The sequence below is a fragment of the Salmo salar genome, chromosome ssa16 (assembly GCF_905237065.1).
Source record: "Salmo salar chromosome ssa16, Ssal_v3.1, whole genome shotgun sequence".
Classification (NCBI taxonomy): Eukaryota; Metazoa; Chordata; class Actinopteri; order Salmoniformes; family Salmonidae; genus Salmo; species Salmo salar.
In genome coordinates this window covers 74,710,112-74,732,247 of record NC_059457.1, presented here as the reverse complement: position 1 = coordinate 74,732,247, position 22,136 = coordinate 74,710,112, and the positions used below count along the sequence as shown (strand labels likewise).

Sequence of the window (22,136 nt, the reverse complement as noted above, 5' to 3'; positions counted from 1 at the left end):
CCCCAATTAAGGTGCCACCAGCCTCCTGTGTACAGACGTGGCCAAAAGTTTTGAGAATGACACAAATATTAATTTTCACAAAGTTTGCTGCTTCAGCGTCTTTAGATATTTTTGTCAGATGTTACTGTGGAATACTGAAGTATAATTACAAGCATTTCATAAGTGTCAAAGGCTTTTATTGACAATTACATGAAGTTGATGCGGAGTCAATATTTGCAGTGTTGACCCTTCTTTTTCAAGACCTCTGCAATCCGCCCTGGCATGCTGTCAATTAACTTCCAGGCCATATCCTGACTGATGGCAGCCCATTCTTGCATAATCAATGCTTGGAGTTTGTCAGAATTTGTGGGTTTTTGTTTGTCCACCTGCCTCTTGAGGACTGACCACAAGTTCTCAATGGGATTAAAGGTCTGGGGAGTTTCCTGGCTATGGACCCAAAATATCGATGTTTTGTTCCCCGAGCCACTTAGTTATCACTTTTGCCTTATGGCAAGGTGCTCCATCATGCTGGAAAAGGCATTGTTTATCACCAAACTGTTCCTGGATGTTTGGGAGAAGTTGCTCTTGGAGGATGTGTTGGTACCATTCTTTATTCATGGCTGTGTTCTCAGGCAAAATTGTGAGTGAGCCCACTCCCTTGGCTGAGAAGCAACCCCACACACGGATGGTCTCAGGATGCTTTATTGTTGGCATGACACAGGACTGATGGTAGCGCTCAGCTTGTCTTCTCCGGACAAGCTTTTTCCGGATGCCCCAAACAATCAGAAAGGGGATTCATCAGAGAAAATGACTTTACCCCAGTCCTCAGCAGTCCAATCCCTGTACCTTTTGCAGAATATCAGTCTGTCCCTGATGTTTTTCCTGGAGAGAAGTGGCTTCTTTGCTGCCCTTCTTGACACCAGGCCATCCTCCAAAAGTCCTCGCCTCACTGTGCGTGCAGATGCACTCACACCTGCCTGCTGCCATTCCTGAGCAAGCTCTGTACTGGTGGTGACATGACAGAGTGATCTCCAGCCTTGTCCTCGTCAACACTCACACCTGTGTTAACGAGAGAATCACTGACATGATGTCAGCTGGTGTTTTTGTGACAAGGCTGAAATGCAATGGAAATGTTTTTGGGGGATTCAGTTCATTTGCATGGCAAAGAGGGACTTTGCAATTAATTGCAATTCATCTGATCACTCTTCATAACATTCTGGAGTATATGCAAATTGCCATCATACAAACTGAGGCAGTAGACTTTGTGAAAATTTATATTTGTGTCATTCTCAACTTTTGGCCACGACTGTACTGTACTTAACTACATTTAGATAGTGAGTGATACTTTTACAGTGTAAAACAGAACTACACTACGTTTTGACAATGGTATCTTACTAGAGATAGTTGGTGTAGGACTTTTATTCTGAACTGTGTGTGTCTGCACCATTCCATTCTACTTTTATTCTAAACTGTGTGGGTCTGCACCATTCCATTCTACTTTTATTCTGAACTGTTTGTCTGCACCATTCCATTCTACTTTTATTCTGAACTGTGTGGATCTGCACCATTCCATTCTACTTTTATTCTGAACTGTTTGTGTCTGCACCATTCCATTCTACTTTTATTCTGAACTGTGTGGGTCTGCACCATTCCATTCTACTTTTATTCTGAACTGTTTGTGTCTGCACCATTCCATTCTACTTTTATTCTGAATTGTGTGGGTCTGCACCATTCCATTCTACTTTTATTCTGAACTGTTTGGGTCTGCACCATTCCATTCTACTTTTATTCTGAACTGTGTGTCTGCACCATTCCATTCTACTTTTATTCTAAACTGTGTGTCTGCACCATTCCATTCTACTTTTATTCTGAACTGTTTGTGTCTGCACCATTCCATTCTACTTTTATTCTGAACTGTTTGTGTCTGCACCATTCCATTCTACTTTTATTCTGAATTGTGTGGGTCTGCACCATTCCATTCTACTTTTATTCTGAACTGTTTGTGTCTGCACCATTCCATTCTACTTTTATTCTGAATTGTGTGGGTCTGCACCATTCCATTCTACTTTTATTCTGAACTGTTTGGGTCTGCACCATTCCATTCTACTTTTATTCTAAACTGTGTGTCTGCACCATTCCATTCTACTTGTATTCTAAACCTGAATAAATCATCTCTGCTCTCTATGGATGTGGTAGAATTAGAGATTTAGAAAAAATATTGAAAGATTGACAGGTCTGATGACCATGTACAGCGTTGTTCCATTGACTGCTAATGACCATGTACAGCGTTGCTCCATTGACTGCTAATGACCATGTACAGCGTTGCTCCATTGACTGCTAATGACCATGTACAGCGTTGCTCCATTGACTGCTAATGACCATGTACAGCGTTGCTCCATTGACTGCTAATGACCATGTACAGCGTTGCTCCATTGACTGCTAATGACCATGTACAGCATTGCTCCATTGACTGCTAATGACCATGTACAGCGTTGCTCCATTGACTGCTAATGACCATGTACAGCGTTGCTCCATTGACTGCTAATGACCATGTACAGCGTTGCTCCATTGACTGCTAATGACCATGTACAGCGTTGCTCCATTGACTGCTAATGACCATGTACAGCGTTGCTCCATTGACTGCTAATGACCATGTACAGCGTTGCTCCATTGACTGCTAATGACCATGTACAGCGTTGCTCCATTGACCGCTGCCTGACTTTATGTTGCCTGTTCTCCAGGCTCCAGGACAAGGCAGCAGACACCATCGAGTCTCTCCAGAAGGCTGGGATGAAGGTGTGGGTGCTGACCGGAGACAAGATGGAGACGGCGGCGGCTACTTGTTACGCTAGCAAGCTGTTCCGCCGCTCCACACAGATACTGGAGCTGACCACCAAACGCACCGAGGAACAGAGTCTACATGACGTTCTGTTTGACCTGAGTAAAACCGTACTCAGACAGCATGGTAGCATGACCAGAGACACCTTCTCAGGGTGGGTGCCGGGATCCCAACACACACACACACACACACACACACACACACACACACGTGCACCTGGACGCGTTTAACTATACTTGTGGGGACCAGAATAGTAAACATACAGACATTTTACCAACTGGGGACATTTTGTTAGTCTAGGGGGTTTAGGGTTAAGGTAGTATTAGGGTTAGAATTAGGGTTAGGGGTTAGGTTTAGGTTAAGGGTTAAGGTTAGGTTTTGGGGTTAGGGATAGAGTTAGGTTTAGGTTTAGGAGATAGGGAAAATAGGATTTTGAATGGTTATAAATTGTGTGTCCCCACAAGGTTAGTCAAAGACTGTGTGTGTGTGTGTGTGTGTGTGTGTGTCCCCAGTCTGTCTGCAGACTGTGTGGACTACGGTCTGATCATCGACGGGGCCACCCTGTCTGCGGTGCTGAAGCCCAGTCAGGAGGACTCCAGTCAGGGGAACTACAAGGAGATCTTCCTGGAGATCTGTAGGAACTGCAGCGCTGTGCTCTGCTGCCGCATGGCGCCCCTCCAGAAAGCACAGGTAGCCTAACAGGCTGAGTTATTTCAAACGACACGTTTCCACACCTATTTCTTTGGTGTCATGTGATCCGTCATGGCTAGGTTAAGTGAAGGAAGCACTGACACAGTCTGATGGAGTGTTGAGCTGGTTGATGTTTTATCGCTCTACTGGACTCCACTACCTCCCTCCCCCGTCTCTGGTCACCAATTCGTGTCACTCCAGACTGTTGCCTCTCTCTCCACTCTATTTCTCTCCGACCCATTATCTTTCTGTCTCCTTCTCTCACATTAGACCCCGCCTGTCATAGCAGACGTTATTTGGGACTGAGGAATTACAGTATATTATATTCAGCTCTGTCTGATATGACTCACTATCTCTTAGTGAGGAGTTCTATTGAGCTCTGTCTGATATGACTCACTATCTCTTAGTGAGGAGTTCTATTGAGCTCTGTCTGATATGACTCACTATCTCTTAGTGAGGAGTTCTATTGAGCTCTGTCTGATATGACTCACTATCTTAACTGAGGAGTTCTATTGAGCTTTGTCTGATATGACTGTCACTATCTTAACTGAGGAGTTCTATTGAGCTCTGTCTGATATGACTCACTATCTCTTAGTGAGGAGTTCTATTGAGCTCTGTCTGATATGACTGTCACTATCTTAACTGAGGAGTTCTATTGAGCTCTGTCTGATATGACTGTCACTATCTTAACTGAGGAGTTCTATTGAGCTCTGTCTGATATGACTCACTATCTCTTAGTGAGGAGTTCTATTGAGCTCTGTCTGATATGACTGTCACTATCTTAACTGAGGAGTTCTATTGAGCTCTGTCTGATATGACTGTCACTATCTCTTACTGAGGAGTTCTATTGAGCTCTGTCTGATATGACTGTCACTATCTCTTACTGAGGAGTTCTATTGAGCTCTGTCTGATATGACTGTCACTATCTCTTACTGAGGAGTTCTATTGAGCTCTGTCTGATATGACTGTCACTATCTCTTACTGAGGAGTTCTATTGAGCTCTGTCTGATATGACTGTCACTATCTCTTACTGAGGAGTTCTATTGAGCTCTGTCTGATATGACTGTCACTATCTCTTAGTGAGGAGTTCTATTGAGCTCTGTCTGATATGACTGTCACTATCTCTTACTGAGGAGTTCTATTGAGCTCTGTCTGATATGACTGTCACTATCTCTTACTGAGGAGTTCTATTGAGCTCTGTCTGATATGACTGTCACTATCTCTTACTGAGGAGTTCTATTGAGCTCTGTCTGATATGACTGTCACTATCTCTTACTGAGGAGTTCTATTGAGCTCTGTCTGATATGACTGTCACTATCTCTTACTGAGGAGTTCTATTGAGCTCTGTCTGATATGACTGTCACTATCTCTTACTGAGGAGTTCTGTTGAGCTCTGTCTGATATGACTGTCACTATTGCTTACTGCACAATACCACCCTTCCCTCTAGTTCTCCTCCACTGTGCTAGGAGGCAGAGGAATATGGGCTGTGATGTAATATGGAGTGACATTCACACAGGAAGTCTTACTACTACATGTATCCCCTCTATCACGTTAATATACAGTGGTTAGGTTCATATAACAATGTCTATAGATTTAGCTCTAACTCTCTTTACAAAGATTGTCTGTATTAGACATATCTTCTTTCATGAATTACAGATTTAAAAAAACGGTTATCTCACTGATCCTGAAACGTTGTGTTGCCAGATTGTGAAGCTGATCAAATCGTCTCCAGAACACCCCATCACGCTAGCCATTGGAGACGGGGCTAATGATGTTAGCATGATCCTGGAGGCTCACGTGGGCATCGGTTAGTATTACCCTGTTCGCTGTAAATGGACCTCTTTTCAATAAAGTTATTTGAATTTGAATATAGTTTTATATATTTGTATTCATGTATATGACTTGCAAAACAAATGGTAAAAGTGCTCAGTCATGTCCTCCCCTAAGGCATCATGGGTAAAGAGGGTCGCCAGGCAGCGCGGAACAGCGACTACGCCATCCCGAAGTTCAAACACCTGAAGAAGATGCTGCTGGTTCACGGACACTACTACTACATCCGCATCTCAGAGCTCGTCCAGTACTTCTTCTACAAAGTCAGTGTTTTCTCACTAAATGTAACCAAGCACTACTGATGATTAAGCAGTAAAACATGATTTTCTTTTTCCTCAGAATGTCGCCTTCATCTTCCCTCAGTTCCTCTACCAGTTCTTCTGTGGCTTCTCCCAACAGGTACATAAAAGATGTGCCCAAAATTATAATACTTTAAACCATGACTTTGTGGAGAAGTTTGAATTGTTTTTCTCTGGTTAAGAATGTATGACAAATGAGTAAGATATAAATATTGTTTTAAATGACTGATCTTGGCTGTTCTCTCCATCCTGTCTCTCTCCAGCCGCTGTATGACACAGCCTATCTGACACTGTACAATATCAGCTTTACCTCTCTACCCATCCTGCTCTTCAGCCTCATCGAGCAGCACATCAACATGGACATCCTCAAGAAAGACCCCTCCCTCTACAGGTACACTACATGACCAAAGTATGTGGACACCTGCTCGTCGAACATCTCATTCCAAAACCATGGGCATTAATATAGAGTTGGTCCCCCCTTTGCTGCTATAACAGCCTCCACTCTACTGAGAAGACTTTCCACTAGATGTTGGAACATTGCTACAGGGACTTGCTTCCATTCAGCCACAAGAGCATTAGTGAGGTCGGGCACTGATGTTGGGCGATTAAGCTGGCTTACAGTTGGCATTCCAATTCATCCCAAAAGTGTTCGATGGGGTTGAGGTCAGGGCTCTGTGCAGGCCAGTCAAATTCTTCCACACCGATCTCGACAAACCATTTCTGTTTGAACCTCGCTTTGTGCACAGGGGCATTGTCATTCTTAAACAAGAAAGGGCCTTCCCCAAACTGTTGCCACAAAGTTGGAAGCACAGAACTGTCTAGAATGTCATTGTATACTGTAGCGTTAAGATATCCCTTCACTGGAACTAAGGGGCCTAGCCCGAACAATGAAAAACAGCCTCAGACCATTATTCCTCCACTAAACTTTACAGTTGGCACTATCCATTTGGGCAGGTAGCTTTCTCCTGCCATCCTCCAAACCCAGATTCATCCATTGGACTGCCAGATGGTGAAGCGTGGTTCATCACTATAGAGAACGTGTTTCCACTGCTCCAGAGTCCAATGGCGGCGAGCTTTATACCACTCCAGCCGATGCTTGGTAATCGATGATGTCAGCTGTAATACTGCAGATTGTAGCTTCTATCAATGTAATTGTCTGCATCATTTCAAATCCCCCATATATATTTTTGTATACATCTTTTTCAAAATATATTTTCCTTTATTATTTTCCCCTAACCCTACCACTCCTCCCCTAATTGGAGTAAACTAATGGACAACAACACTTAGGCTTATACTTCCAGCTTATACATACTATATACATTTCACGAACCGTATATTTTACGTTAGTTATCTTTTTGTTTGTTTTTAATCCCATCCTTCAGCTACCATCAATCAGTGATCTTAGGCTTGTGTGCGTCTGCTCGGCCATGGAAACCCATTTCCCGAAGCTCCCGACGAACAGTTCATGTGCTTATGTTGCTTCCAGAGGCAGTTGGGAACTCGGTAGTGAGTGTTGCAACCGAGGACAGACTATTTTTATGTGCTACGCGCTTCAGCACTTGGCAGTTCCGTTCTGTGAGCTTGTGTGGCCTATTACTTTGTGGCTGAGCCGTTGTTGCTCCTAGATGTTTCCACTTCACAATAACAGCACTTACAGTTGACCGGGGCAGCTCTAGCAGGGCAGAAATTTGACTAACTGACTTGTTGGAAAGGTGGCATCCTTTGATGGTGCCACGTTGAAAGTCCATTCTACTGCCAATGTTTGTCTATGAAGTTTGCATGGCTGTGTGCTTGATTATATACACTACCGTTCAAAAGTTTGGGGTCACTTAGAAATGTCCTTGTTTTTGAAAGAAAGCACTTTTTTTGTCCATTAAAATAACATCAAATTGATCAGAAATACAGTGTAAACACTTAATGTTGTAAATTACTATTGTAGCTAGCATCAGCATTTGTGGGTTCGATTACAGGCTCAAAATGGCCAGAAACAAAGCACTTTCTTCTGAAACTTGTCAGTCTAGTCTTGTTCTGAGAAATGAAGGCTATTAAATGTCCTCAACTGGCAGCTTCATTAAATAGTACCCTCAAAACACCAGTCTCAACGTCAACAGTGAAGAGGCGACTCCGGGATGCTGGCCTTCTAGGCAGAGTTTCTCTGTCCAGTGTCTGTGTTCTTTTGCCCATCTTAATCTTACATTTTTATTGGCCAGTCTGAGATATGGCTTTTTCTTTGCAACTCTGCCTAGAAGGCCAGCATCCCGGAGTCGCCTCTTCACTGTTGATTTTGAGACTGGTGTTTTGTGGGTACTATTTATTGAAGCTGCCAGTTGAGGACTTGTGAGGCGTCTGTTTCTCAAACTAGACACTCTAATGTACTTGTCCTCTTGCTCAGTTGTGCACCGGGGCCTCCCACTCCTCTTTCTATTCTGGTTAGAGCCAGTTTGAGCTGTTCTGTGAAGGGAGTAGTACACAGCATTGTACGAAATCTTCAGTTTCTTGGCAATTTCTTGCATGGAATAGCCTTCATTTCTCAGAACAAGAATAGACTGACGAGTTTCCGAAGAAAGTAATTGGTTTCTGGCGATTTTGAGCCTGTAATCGAACCCACAAAAATACTGATGCTCCAGATACTCAACTAGTCTAAAGAAGGCCAGTTTTATTGCTTCTTTAATCAGACCAACAGTTTTCAGCTGTGCTAAAATAATTGCAAAGGGGTTTTGTAATGATCAATTAGCCTTTTAAAATGATAAACTTGGATTAGCTAACACAACGTGCCATTGGAACACAGGAGTGATGGTTGCTGATAATGGGCCTCTGTACACCTATGTAGATATTCCATAAAAAATCTGCCTTTTTCCAACTACAATAATAATTTACAACATTAACAATGTCTACACTGTATTTCTGATTCATTTGATGTTATTTTAATGAACAAAAAATTGCTTTTCTTTCGAAAACAAGACATTTCTAAGTGACCCCAAACTTTTGAACGGTAGTGTACACCTGTCTGCAACGGGTGTGGCTGAAGTAGCTGAATCCATTAATTTGAAGTTGTGTCCACATACTTTTGTGTATATATAGTGTAGGTGCTACCCACAAACTGTCAGATAATCTCACATTGGGAATGTTCCTCAGTTGATCTCTTCCACAGCATTTCCTCAGAACATACTGAGCAGATAATTGTAAAATCCTATCAGCTCTTGGCAAACTACGACTGCCATCTCTCTCCTCATATGAACTCTGTTACTAAACAACAGCCCAATTCACATTCTCAAGATGTTATAAGACATTACAAGATAATAATAGAATCACGTAGACACACTTGTTTGTGAATCCATATATACAGTATAAAGCTCACATTGTTCAGTGGTGTTGCCAGTAAATGCTTGATGTTTTTGTTTGCTTTTCCTCTCTCTGCCTGGTGACAATCAATACTCCATTTTCCTTCCTTGCTACCTGTGGGTAATTGTGTGGAAAATTTAGACTAACAATGCAGCAGCCAGAAATGGATCTGACTGGCGTCAGGTCATTCCTCCATGTCTGGATTTGTCAGCTAACTGTTAAATCAAGGTTGCCTTGCACACCGTTGTGGTGGAGGAATGCTGTTTTAGTTCTGGAGACTAATAGAAAGTGTGATTGCTGGTAGCTTGGAATTCTTCTGGTTAAAGGGACAATTCACCCCAAAATCTAAATGTGTCAGACATTAGTATGAATCGAAAGGAATCTACAGATTAATGGGAAAACAGAACCATCTAATTAAATCCAAAAAGACATAGTATATAGACTAATGTAATGCAAGCATTATGCTCAGGTGTCTGGTCATCAGATAACATGGATCTCTTGTCTCCTCTCTACAGGGACATAGCTAAGGACTCCCTCCTATATTTACTGTATATAATGTGTACCATAATGTTTCTCCTCTACAGGGACATAGCTAAAGACTCCCTCCTATATTTTCTGTATATAATGTGTACCGTAATGTTTCCTCTCTACAGGGACATAGCTAAGGACTCCCTCCTATATTTACTGTATATAATGTGTACTGTAATGTTTCCTCTCTACAGGGACATAGCTAAGAACTCTCTCCTGCGTTGGCCCATTTTCATCTACTGGACCTTCCTGGGGGTGTTCGATGCCGTCGTCTTCTTCTTTGGTTCTTACTTCCTGTTCAACAACAGCACCTTCACCAGCAACGGACAGGTAAAGACCCTGTCGCCGTGGCTACTGTAGTACTGCGTTAAGGAGTATATGTTGGTGTGATGTATATAATGATCGTCTGATCATACTGCACTTCTCCAAGACCATGTCAAGTGTTTATTTTCCTGCCGTGAAGGAGTGTCCAGTGAATGCGATGTGGAGTGGCTGATTGTGACTGTGGGTTATGAGTGAGTTCACTGGTCACACACGGGTTGGACCGACGTTGTTTCCACGTTTTGTCAACGTGGAAAACGTAATTGTCATCAATGTACATACTTTTCATCAAGTTTTGACCCAGCTTTTACCCACAATTCAACATGGACCTTTGAGTTCATTTGACATTGAATTCATGTTAGTGAACAACATTCTGGAACTTCAGTCAGAACAGCTGTCGTCTGTGGAAGGTGTGGTGATTCTAGGTAAATGGATGACATAAGATCTCCTGGCCTGCAGATTCACCTGTGATCCTTTGCATAAAACCATGATCGGATCTCCCCTTCATATCTAGGAAAGGAGAGCATGTTGAGTCTGCGGACATCTTTCTCTGTGCTCTTTCTCCTTTTATATTTCTTCATTTATATCACTTTAACCTTTTGGATTGCTTTGATTTGCCTGTTTTTGCTTTATTTCCTTTGAATATCAGATGTTTTAGTTTTCCAGCTTCCAGTTCTTTCTTTTTATTCTTCTTTCTCCTCTTACCTTTATGTTGCTTGTTCTTTATGCTTCTCGTCCTCTCCTCAGCTAATGACAACCAACACACAGATGGTAAGCCTGTCCCTATCTGTCTGTCACCCTGGTTTAGTTTTAGTCGGACTGTTTCCCCGCCCCCCCCTCCTCCTCCACTGCCCGTCACATTGCGTAACCAAACCGCCCTTCATCACCTCATCCAATAGGTATCCCCTCATATCCAACCCCTACTGCCTGTATAGGCCAATGAGCTGTAGGTATATCAGTGTAGGAATAGTAAACCCATACTCCAACTCCACTCTTGTCTCATTGTGTAGTTGCCGTAGTCCAGACCTTATGTTGTTTGTGTGTCCAGTACAACAGCGGTTTCTGCTAGTAGACATCTACCATGGATGGTGGTAGAGAACGGCTCATATTGAGTCTTTAGGTCAGGGTTTTGTTTCCGCCCAGCTTTAACACGCCTGTTGTAGATAATCAACTAATGGTATCGATCTATAACACAATTGATCTGGTGTGTTAGAGCTGGGCTGGAACAAAAGCCTGTAAACGCCGCGACCCTCCAGGACCAGGATTGGCTACTCCTACTCTAAGATGTCATCTCCTGTCAGAACGCAAGGCTGAGACTGTAAGACTGGCTCAGGCAGCAGTATATTGGAGCTTAGGGTTCACACTGTTCCACCCATACACTATAGACTACAGTATGTGACAAAGGAAATGAATGGCCAAGTACCTTTGACAGATATTGTTGTATAGGACATGTCAGGTTGGATATGTCATAGTTATGCAATTTTTAACAGAATGACCGTCTGTGGCGATTTCTAGACTTCTATCTCTAACTTATTGTCTTGGTGGTATATCTGGCAGAAAAAAAGTAAAGTTAAAACAACACAGACAGAAGGAGTCTGTTTTTCAAGGTTCTCTTCTATCACTGCATTTCATTGGCCCTTGCAGTAGTTTTAAAGAAACAGCTCATTTTGACGGTTAATAAAAGGACAGTTCTCCCTCAGTCAAGGTTTGTCAGGTGTATTGATACATTGGGGTGAATTGAGGAAAGCAGGTGGGTTAATGTGTTGGTAGGTATCTTCATGTTGTTGACCCTCATCACCGTTGGTTTGGGTATTAGCATTCCATCAACATCACAAGCTATTTGAACATACAGAACATGATTTATTTGTAATAATATTTATTTTATAGACACATTTAGGTCATTTCAGGTTATTCTGTACTTTAAATACAGAATTAAGAGAAATGGTGCACATGTTGTTTTAATAAAAGCAGCTTGAAAATAGTTTAATATCCATTTTCCATTTCTGCACTGGTTTGACTTCATATAACTGAATGAAAAAAAACATCTCTGGAAAATACAACTAAACTGTGTGATTTTTGTATTGATAATTGCTGGATAATTGGTCATTTAAAAAGCTAAACATAGCCACAAACATATGTAGTAATGCAAAGGAAATGAGTTAGTCCAGGCTGACTGTATTTCCAGTAGCATACTGTCCTCTGAAAAGGCTGCCTGTCTAATAGTATGTGTGATTTCTCTCTGTAATACCTTCCTCTCCACAGATGTTTGGTAACTGGACATTTGGGACTCTGGTCTTCACTGTGCTGGTGTTCACAGTCACGTTAAAGGTACAGTAACATCCTACACATCACCACCTTTAAGGCACTACTTTATGCTAGATGTTAAAGGGACTCGATATTAGAGTGAATTCTACTGCTTTGATTTAATTACCTGTCGATGGTCCTTCTCTATGTCTGTCTCTCTGTCTCTCTCTTTCTGTCTCTCTCTCTTTCTGTCTCTCTCTCTCTTTCTGTCTCTCTCTCTCTCTTTCTGTCTCTCTCTCTCTCTTTCTGTCTCTCTCTCTCTCTTTCTGTCTCTCTCTCTCTCTTTCTGTCTCTCTCTCTCTCTTTCTGTCTCTCTCTCTCTCTTTCTGTCTCTCTGTGTCTCTCTGTGTCTCTCTCTGTCTCTGTGTCTCTCTCTGTCTCTCTCCATCTCACAGCTCGCCCTGGACACACACTACTGGACGTGGATCAACCACTTTGTCATCTGGGGCTCGCTGCTTTTCTTCGTCATCTTCTCTCTGCTATGGGGAGGCATCATTTGGTATGTGTTAGTATATCCTATTGTTTTCTGTTCTCCATGTTACCAAGGGAAGTACTATGCGTTTATGCAGATGTTATAAACATAGATATTTGTGAAATAGATCTTGTCTTCTCTGTCTCCCTACCAGTGGTTGTATTATGTGTTTATGCAGATGTTATAAACATGGATATAGACAAAATAGATCCTGTCCTCTCTGTGTCCCTATCAGAGGTTGTTCTATGTGTTCATTGAGAGGTTCTAGATGTATAATAACTAGATCTTCTCTCCTCTCCCCAGGCCCTTCCTGAACTACCAGAGGATGTACTACGTGTTTATTCAGATGTTGTCCAGCGGTCCGGCCTGGCTCGGCATCATCCTGCTCATCGTCATCAGTTTGCTGCCTGACGTGGTCAAGAAGGTCGTCTGCAGGGCCCTGTGGCCCACCACCACAGAACGCATTCAGGTGGGCGAAACACACACACACACACACACACATTATGCACAGAAGTACATGCACACATGCTTACATTTGGATACACACTCTTGGTTGTATGTTTAAAATCCAAGGATTAAAGTGCATTGTGTATATACAGTATATCATATAGACATGTATCACCGTGACTTTAGCTGTATGTTTCAAATCCGAGGATTAAAGTGCATTGTGTATATACGGTATATCATATAGACATGTATCACCGTGACTTTAGCTGGATGCTGCCTGTGGATATATTCCAGGTCTTCTTCAGGTAAGTGAGCAGTTGAATCAGTGTGCAGTGTTCACTGCTTTTTAAACAACTTATCTGGAGGGGAAACACCGTATAACCTATTACACATTCTTAAAGGCTGAGAGTTGTCTGTCTGTCTGGCATTTCTCTCACTACTGAATGAGCCATGTGTCTCTACTGTGTGCAGTGATTCCTCTGACCTCTCCCTACTGACCTCAGTTCACCTCGCCATGACCCGGAAGAGCTTCCAACACTCTCCTCTTCCTGAAATAGTGATTGATGGTGAACATCAAGTGTTTTTTAAGATACAAAGTGTTCCTTTTAACCCTTCTCTCCTCTCCTCTGTCCCTGCCTGCTCTCTCTACTGGCCTGTGTGACCTTTAACCTCTACCCTCTGACCACTCTGACCTGGCTCTGTCTCCTTGGCAACGGCAGACAAAGCGGCCATGCCTTACTTCTGAGCAGTCCACCATCTTTATGCTCTCCCAGACTTCAAGCAGAATCAGTTTCTAACCCAACCACCTGACTAGGAGGTCAGGTGACCCTCTCTCAACCTATCCGCATGCCCTCTCCGCCCTCTGTGTCTCTGCATGGGCATGTGGTGGTGAATGCTTACAGGTGCCTGTTGACTTGCATGTCCATGCCGTGCATTAAGTGTACCTTGAAAGAGCGTTGGTTAGAATCCTCATTCATAAATACAGAAACAATGTATCTGACATGAAACAGATATTTGAAGCCCCTTCAAAATGGAAAGTGTCAGTCTTGGTGTGTGTGTGTGTGTGTGCAGATGTATCTATGTTGTGTGTTTGTGCAGATGTATCTATGTTGTGTGTGTGTGTGTGTGTGTGTGTGTTTGTACAGATGTATCTATGTTGAGCGTGTGTATCTTGCTGTCCACAGCGAATGAGGGCTGATAGAAACTTTGATGGAGTTATGACGTACAGCCGGGACTCCCTGCTAGATGGGGGGGTTGCCCTGTCCACCTCAGAGGCCTAGCCTCACCATGGTAAAAGACAGGCGGGACCGACTCTGAGTGGGGTGAAGGGTGGGGTGAAGGGTTGGTTGGTCTCTGACAGTTGGATTTGCTTTGTTTTGTCTTCACCAGAACACTGTGGTATGGACACATACACATATATTCACACAGTGGGGGAAAAAAGTATTTGATCCCCTGCTGATTTGGTACGTTTGCCCACTTACAAAGAAAGGATCAGTCTATAATTTTAATGGTAGGTTTATTTGAACAGTGAGAGACAGAATAACAACAAATAAATCCAGAAAAACGCATGTCAAAAATGTTATAAATTGATTTGCATTTTAATGAGGGAAATAAGTATTTGACCCCCTCTCAATCAGAAAGATTTCTGGCTCCCAGGTGTCTTTTATACAGGTAACGAGCTGAGATTAGGAGCACACTCTTAAAGGCAGTGCTCCTAACCGCAGCTTGTTACCTTTAAAAAAGACACCTGTCCACAGAAGCAATCAATCAATCAGATTCCAAACTCTCCACCATGGCCAAGACCAAAGAGCTCTCCAAGGATGTCAGGGACAAGATTGTAGACCTACACAAGCCTGGAATGGGCTACAAGACCATTGCCAAGCAGCTTGGTGAGAAGGTGACAACATTTGGTGCGATTATTCGCAAATGGAAGAAACACAAAAGAACTGTCAATATCCCTCTGCCTGGGGCTCCATGCAAGATCTCACCTTGTGGAGTTGCAATGATCATGAGAATGGTGAGGAATCAGCCCAGAACTACACAGGAGGATCTTGTCAATGATCTCAAGGCAGCTGGGACCATAGTCACCAAGAAAACAATTGGTAACACACTACGCCGTGAAGGACTGAAATCCTGCAGCGCCCGCAAGGTCCCCCTGCTCAAGAATACATATACAGGCCCGTCTGAAGTCTGCCAATGTCCTCTGAGTCATTCAGATGTTCAACTGGTGAAAGTGTTGTGGTCAGATGAGACCAAAATGGAGCTCTTTGACATCAACTCAACTCGGCGTGTTTGGAGGAGGAGGAATGCTGCCTCTGACCCCAAGAACACCATCTCCACCGTCAAACATGGAGGTGGAAACATTATGCTTTGGGGGTGTTTTTCTGCTAAGGGGACAGCACAACTTCACAGCATCAAATGGACGATGGACGGGGCCATGTACCGTCAAATCTTGAGTGAGAACCTCCTTCCCTCAGCCAGGGCATTGAAAATGGGTCGTGGATGGGTATTCCAGCATGACAATGACCCAAAACACACGGCCAAGGCAACAAAGGAGTGGCTCAAGAAGAAGCACATTAAGGTCCTGGAGTGGCCTAGCCAGTCTCCAGACCTTAATCCCATAGAAAATCTGTGGAGGGAGCTGAAGGTTCGAGTTGCCAAACGTCAGCCTCGAAACCTTAATGACTTAGAGAAGATCTGCAAAGAGTAGTGGGACAAAATCCCTCCTGAGATGTGTGCAAACCTGGTGGCCAACTACAAGAAACGTTTGACCTCTGTGATTGCCAACAAGGGTTTTGCCACCAAGTACTAAGTCATGTTTTGCAGAGGGGTCAAATACTTATTTCCCTCATTAAAATGCAAATCATTTTATAACATTTTTGACATGCGTTTTTCTGGATTGTTTTGTTGTTATTCTGTCTCTTACTGTTCAAATAAACCTACTATTAAAATTATAGACTGATCATTTCTTTGTAAGTGGGCAAACGTACAAAATAAGCAGGGGATCAAATACTTTTTCCCCCCACTGTGTGTGTGTGTGTGTGTATATATATATATATATATATATATATCAATTTTACAGGTTGTCCTCCCGTTTGGGTTTCCTTAGATGAACTGGTGCACTAACACAGTGTGTGTAACACTGACAGGCTGTCCAGTCCCAGATGAAGTTTTAAGCATTATGCCATCAGTCTAAGAGTTGTTCATTACCCAAATTAATTAAATATGTTTCCTGGTAAAGCTATCACAACTAGTTAAACATATGAAATATGTGTCATTCTCTTTTTGAATGCTGAATATGTTTATCATCAGTGCCATAGCAATTGTTTTGTGACAGCGAAAAAGTACTATTTTAAAGTAGAGCACTTACCCCCTCCAGTGTTTACAGAAGGTACTGCAGCCTGTGTTTAATAACGAGCTCAAGGTAACACAATCGGCATCAGCTAAACAAGTAGGATGTCAGGAGATGTGTGGCTGCCCTGTAGTGTACTACGTCTCTGGGCCAGACCTCTCCTTAATTAAACAATGTAGTCCGTCTGTTTAGCCTGTGAGGCTACACTCCTGTCCTGACCAGACAAATTCTCCATCTATCCCAAAGTCCCAACTGAGTTAAGCAGAAGGCTCATACTGCTAGGATCTCCCTCCCCTGCCTAACATCATGTGGTCTGGCTCCGGTCTGGCTTGGGCCCTGTTCCTATACATTTAGAATACATCCTGAATTCATTCCTCCACCTAGAGGTTGTCAGCACTGAATTGTTTATGGTTGGATAGGTGAAAGCAAGGTTTAGAATCTAGCTTTCACCAATCCACAATAGGTTTGATTTGATGTTTAGTGAATCCAGTTCGGCAGAGTGACATGTTTGTCTGAGACTGAACAGCCGTATTCACCTTGATGTTTTCTGAGGACATGCTGCATGCTTTGACCGTTCACTTGTTCAGTTTGCTTATGTTTTGCTCCCTAACATCTTTTGCTACCAGGGTCTGGTGTGTTTGTGTTGATGTGGTTTTTGGGTAGGGGTTGTGGTGGGGTTTGTAGTCTTCTGGGTCCACCATGTGGTCAATCCTGGTTCTGGCAGACAGCAGAGTGTCGTATGCAGGCTTTTGTTCCCACCCAGTTTAGACTCACTGGATTAAATAAAATGTTTTTTAATTAAAGACCACGATAAGTTGAAATGGTTGAATCAGGTTAATGCTGGGCTGGAACAAAACCCTCTACACACCACACCGTTGAGGACCTGAATTGGCTACCACTTACCTTGATCCAGATAATAACTCCTCTGTTCTCTCGCTCTTTCCTCTCTCTCCTCCCATCTCTCCATCCCTCCCTTACAGAATGCAGACAAGCTGTATAATGGCCAGCTATCGGAGTTCACCCCGCTGGCATCTCTCCACGCTCCCACACGCAGGAGGGCCGACCACCAGAACCCCATTCCCAGAAGGTCTGAACCCTTCACCAAAAAACTCATGTTCACCCACTGGAGGGGCGGGCCCGACTACTGCACTTTCACCCCACTCCTCCGATTCGCCGGCAACTCCCGTCACTCTGGGGCTGGCTACGCCCACAATGGGGCAGGGCCTGAGACCTCGGTGTAGTCTAGAGTGGAGTTTAGTCTGATTTAGACTGGAAGTCTTTACCAAGATTTCAGTGTTGAGCAATTGACCACTGGAACAATCTGTCCTCTAGACAATAGATACCTAATCTAGACGCGTACCGTTACCAATGTCATTGTGAAAAAGCAAACAAACACCAAATCCACACAGAAGGACGATCCACATGATCCACAGTCCTAGGGCTGTGTTGTGTTAGCACAAGGAGCTGAGTGAACTGAACAGACTTGGCTCCAGGCAAGCAGTGGCTGTGGATTGGTGGAAAGGGCCTTGGCTCCACCCAGTAATGTCTACTGTGGGTCCGACCCCCTCAGACCCATACTGCAGTGTGTGTGTGTGTGTGTCACTCCCCCGTATCTGTCTGTCAACTGTCTGTCAGTGATGATGTCATTTAAAGTGTTTGTCATAAAGGATGTCACTCCCCCGTATCTCCCTGCGACTGTCAACTGTCAGTGATGATGTCATTTGAAGTGTCATAAAGCAGGGATGTCCAGTATGAATGGAAGATGTTCAGAGGAATTGCATGTGCTTTAACTGACCACACTTTCCTGTTTCTCTTTTGTCTTTTCCTCTCTTCCTCTCTCTTTCTGTCCTGCTTTTTATAGAACAAACTGGTGTTGCCTCTGTGCGTATCTCTTATCCAGGAACACGCCATAAGACACTAGTCTTTTCCAGTTCAGTTGTAAGTGGCGAGGCCGTGATAGTGGTTTATCTCTACTGGACTAGAGACAGTTCTGTGTGTGTAGTATCCCGTGTCATGGACTGTCCTTGTGTCTACTGTAGAGTGATGTGATTATACCTCCATTCCTCCTTGTAACCGTCCCATTTCCTGACATGGAAGCTGAGGCATCCTGCCTCACGTAGTGCTGAGGAACTACAGTGGTAAACCAGTATGCATGGGAATCCTTTTCCGCCTTAACATCTACACAGTGTTTCCTTTGAAATACACAGTAGTCTGGAACCAAAGGCTCAGAAAATACTTTTTCAATGGCTTGCCTTGCTGGTTATTGCCTTACACTGAGACTGGGTGGGACAGAGGAAGAGAAATTCTGCCTTACACCAAACCAGGATTGGTGGACACTATTAAATAGGAGAGAGAACCTACTTTGTTTCTGGGCTTTAACATTGTCCATGTAGATATCTAACATCTCTCACACTCAGATCTGAAGCTTTAAAGAGCAGTGGATCTCTGTTACAGAAATACAACATGTAGAATGTAGACATTATGCTTAGCTGCTTTGCTCTGTCCCTTGGCATAAGTAATATAGAACATACCCATAGAAGTTTCACACGATGCGTGAGAGCCTCATGAAGGTGTTATAAGAGTGTTCTAATTCTCTCACAAGAGTCTGTCACTGTGTGCTCTCTCCCTCCCTCAGATCTTCTCTGATGCTTTTATGTTTCATTTTCTCCTCTTTCTTCATGTGTTTTTTTACCTCTACCGTTTCTCCTCTTGTTCCTTTTTGAAGTGATGCTCGTGTGGATCTGTCCTCTCGAGCCTCACTACATCTCCTCCTCCTCACTGCCGCCTCCATTCACTCCTTCATCCGGTCATGCATCCCTCCATCCGTCTCATAAGAACACAGTCTGTGTGGTGGGTGTAAGGAGAGAGACAATGAGAAAGGGAGATGGGAGGGGGGACTGTACCAAAACCAAGGGTTTTCTAGACACATTTAGCTGCCTGACACTAGATGTGTTGTGGTGCATTGTGGGATCTGTTCAAACCAAGAGGAACAAAAGTATATGGATGTCCCATCTATAGAAATTGATGTTGTTATACACAGTGTGTGTGCGTGTGTGTGTGCGTGTGTGTGTGCGTGCGGATGTCTGTTTCATTGAAGGCAGCAATGATATTTAAGATGGTCGTCTGTTATTAGGTGGTATTACGAATCTTCACTGAAATGTAAAGACACTGAACATTACACCACAATCACAACTAGAACACTGGCCATTGCTATGACAAGGTTTACAAATAATGAATGAATTAGTGAATGATTCATGAATGAATGATTACAGTGGATGACTGAATGATGAGCGACCGGCTGTAAGGAAGTGGATGACTCCAGAAAGGGTGAGAACTAGTGTTTTTATCAGCACTGATTCTGCTTGAAGTCTGTGGTCATCTGTTCGTTAGAGGATGAATGAGACTGGTACTTAAACAGTCATTTAGGGTGTTTATAATGTTGACAGACTTGTTTGCATGCTCTGCCTCTGTCGTACCACTGGACGTAATGAGCTTCTCTGTGTGTTTATGAATCAAACAAGCATAACTTCTCTTTCTCTGACAGTTCAACACTCTCCAAACTGAAATATGATGCCTCTCTTAATTGCTTTGATGTCTAGTCCAGTCGAAACCTATTCCATAAAAGCTTGAAAACTTGAAGCAAACTATGCTATTATAAGTTGACTGTATTGTCTAGAATTGATTGTATTGAGATTCTTTGTTTGATATTCTGTGTAGCGTTTAGTCTCTGTTAGGTTTCCTGTATGAAAAGGCCTAGAGCTCAACTCAATATTCAGTTGGTTTGGAGGAAAATGTTGGTTTTGTGAGCGACAAACCCTCAGAAAGATGGAGAGAGAGGGAGAGTATGTGCATTTGACTGTTTTAGTCCTGTAGGTGTTGCTGGCTATGCTTCAGAATATTGAATGTATATGAAGCCTACTCCTTTAAGCCTGTCATTATGACATATATCTGTGTTTTAGGATCTTAGTAATATCAGCAAACAAGGATGGACACTATTGAACAAAACTCCCACGTGTTCAACTGTGAGCTGGCTTGCTGCTGTTAGAATTATGTTGGACAAACCACTGCAGTACATCAGAACGTTTCCATGATCCAGAACGGAAACGATCACCAAATACTGACGCGTAGTAAGAATGTAGTGTTTTCCAGGCAGCGACTCTGTTCTGATCAGAATTCTCTCATTTAGGTATTTTTGTATATCTTAGAAAAATCCTGTTTTGTTACTTTTGTATTCAGAAGAGGAGACCTGTTCACTGACTTGTATTTATTTAGATAATTAATATTACGTTTTCTAACAACCAAAACAGCTAAAGAGGAACTGTCAAAGGCGGAAGAGGAAGCGAGACACCCCACTCGCAGCTTTTTTTCCCTGGTTCAATGAATGTCAATTAACTAAGTAGACCAGACCGAGTTGCTATTGCGTTGGTGTCTATGGGAAACACCCAGTTAAGTAGACTGTAAAGTACCATTTTTTTCAACGGTAAACAGCCTGAGTGAACTATCTTAATTTAGCCACCATCTTTGCAACTGTCACGGGGAAGAGGGACATCACGTAAATGAAAAGATATAGCTTTACAATTCTGCTTTCTGTCAATTAATATACTAAGAAATCCAAGTACAATTGTTTCTTCTGTGTTCCTGCACTGAAATAATACATGTTTCTCGCATGAAATATGGGTTTGTTTTTAAAGATACTTTGAAAGCCATTGACTATGGGTTAAGGTGTGACCAAATGAATAACTATAGTAGATGTTTAATTGTTCTAATATATAACTTTACTGACTTAGTAGGGCTTGAACTTTACAGCCAGCCTTTACAGTTTAACAGAATGTGTATTTCTCTTTTACAATGTATCGGCACATGGCGTTATGACATCACTCATAACTTTGACTATATCTAAATCTATGTATACTTCTGTACACTCTTGAATATGTATGTATGTATGTATGTGTATATATATATATATATATATATATATATATATATATATATATATATATATATATATATTACTGTATATATATATATTACTGTATATATATATATTACTGTATGTAGTAAAGGTAATTCATGTACAGTTTTGGGGTCTTTTTCTATACAGTTTTTAACAGATTGATATCTGTAGATATATGTGGATTTTTGCCAGCCTTTCTGTAGCTATTAATGGCAAACAACTAACAGTACATCTGCTTGTAATAAAACCAAAAATAAAACATGACTTTGTTGTTTTTGAAAGAAGATTATAAAAGAACCATTAATCTTCCAGTGTTATTAGCCTTACTATGATAATATGTTGTCATATTATATTCCACTTTCAGATGTTTTCCCATCATGCACGATAGTTACACTTTACCCAACAGCCAGATGGTGGTGCTGCAGTATGCCTTATTATGGGCTGTATGCCCAAGACCACCCTTAGTGTTGAACAGAGACTGTGATAACTCATTAATGTTCAAGATGTCATAATGATTAAAACGACTGTGTGAGATTTGATTTGATTTGGACATCCTTTTCATTTTCCGTCAATTTTGTATCCACTACCGTCCTCAGGCTTCTGGATCTGAGATCTGTCAATCTGTCTGTCACGGATAAACAGTATCTAGGCCAGCGTGCTTTATGGCAGAATTTAACACTTCCAGAATCCTGTATTTGTGATGCTTTTATGCTGTTGGAAATAAGTTGTTAGGCTCATATTAATTTAAAGGGGAAAAAGACTGAACTAAGTCTATATC

General features: G+C 42.5%; 1 protein-coding gene across 7 annotated transcripts in view; it reads left to right on the top strand.

The window, feature by feature from the left end:
• LOC106575556 (phospholipid-transporting ATPase IH) overlaps nt 1-21,617 on the top strand; it is a 64,679-nt gene extending 43,062 nt beyond the window's left edge. The window contains exons 18-30 of one of the 7 annotated variants that reach the window (XM_045697800.1): nt 2,721-2,972; nt 3,331-3,508; nt 5,214-5,316; nt 5,457-5,602; nt 5,679-5,738; nt 5,902-6,029; nt 9,703-9,838; nt 10,577-10,600; nt 12,092-12,157; nt 12,529-12,632; nt 12,909-13,074; nt 17,385-17,491; nt 18,266-21,617. In XM_045697800.1, the coding sequence (XP_045553756.1) occupies nt 2,721-2,972; nt 3,331-3,508; nt 5,214-5,316; nt 5,457-5,602; nt 5,679-5,738; nt 5,902-6,029; nt 9,703-9,838; nt 10,577-10,600; nt 12,092-12,157; nt 12,529-12,632; nt 12,909-13,074; nt 17,385-17,491; nt 18,266-18,317 (1,522 nt within the window). In that variant the 3' untranslated portion in view covers nt 18,318-21,617. Of the gene's footprint in view, nt 1-2,720; nt 2,973-3,330; nt 3,509-5,213; nt 5,317-5,456; nt 5,603-5,678; nt 5,739-5,901; nt 6,030-9,702; nt 9,839-10,576; nt 10,601-12,091; nt 12,158-12,528; nt 12,633-12,908; nt 13,075-13,555; nt 13,619-13,771; nt 13,870-14,236; nt 14,343-17,384 lie in introns of all 7 variants that reach the window. The other 6 variants (XM_045697802.1, XM_045697801.1, XM_045697804.1 and 3 more) reach the window with 6 other exon arrangements.
• The last annotated feature ends 519 nt before the right edge of the window (nt 21,618-22,136 follow it).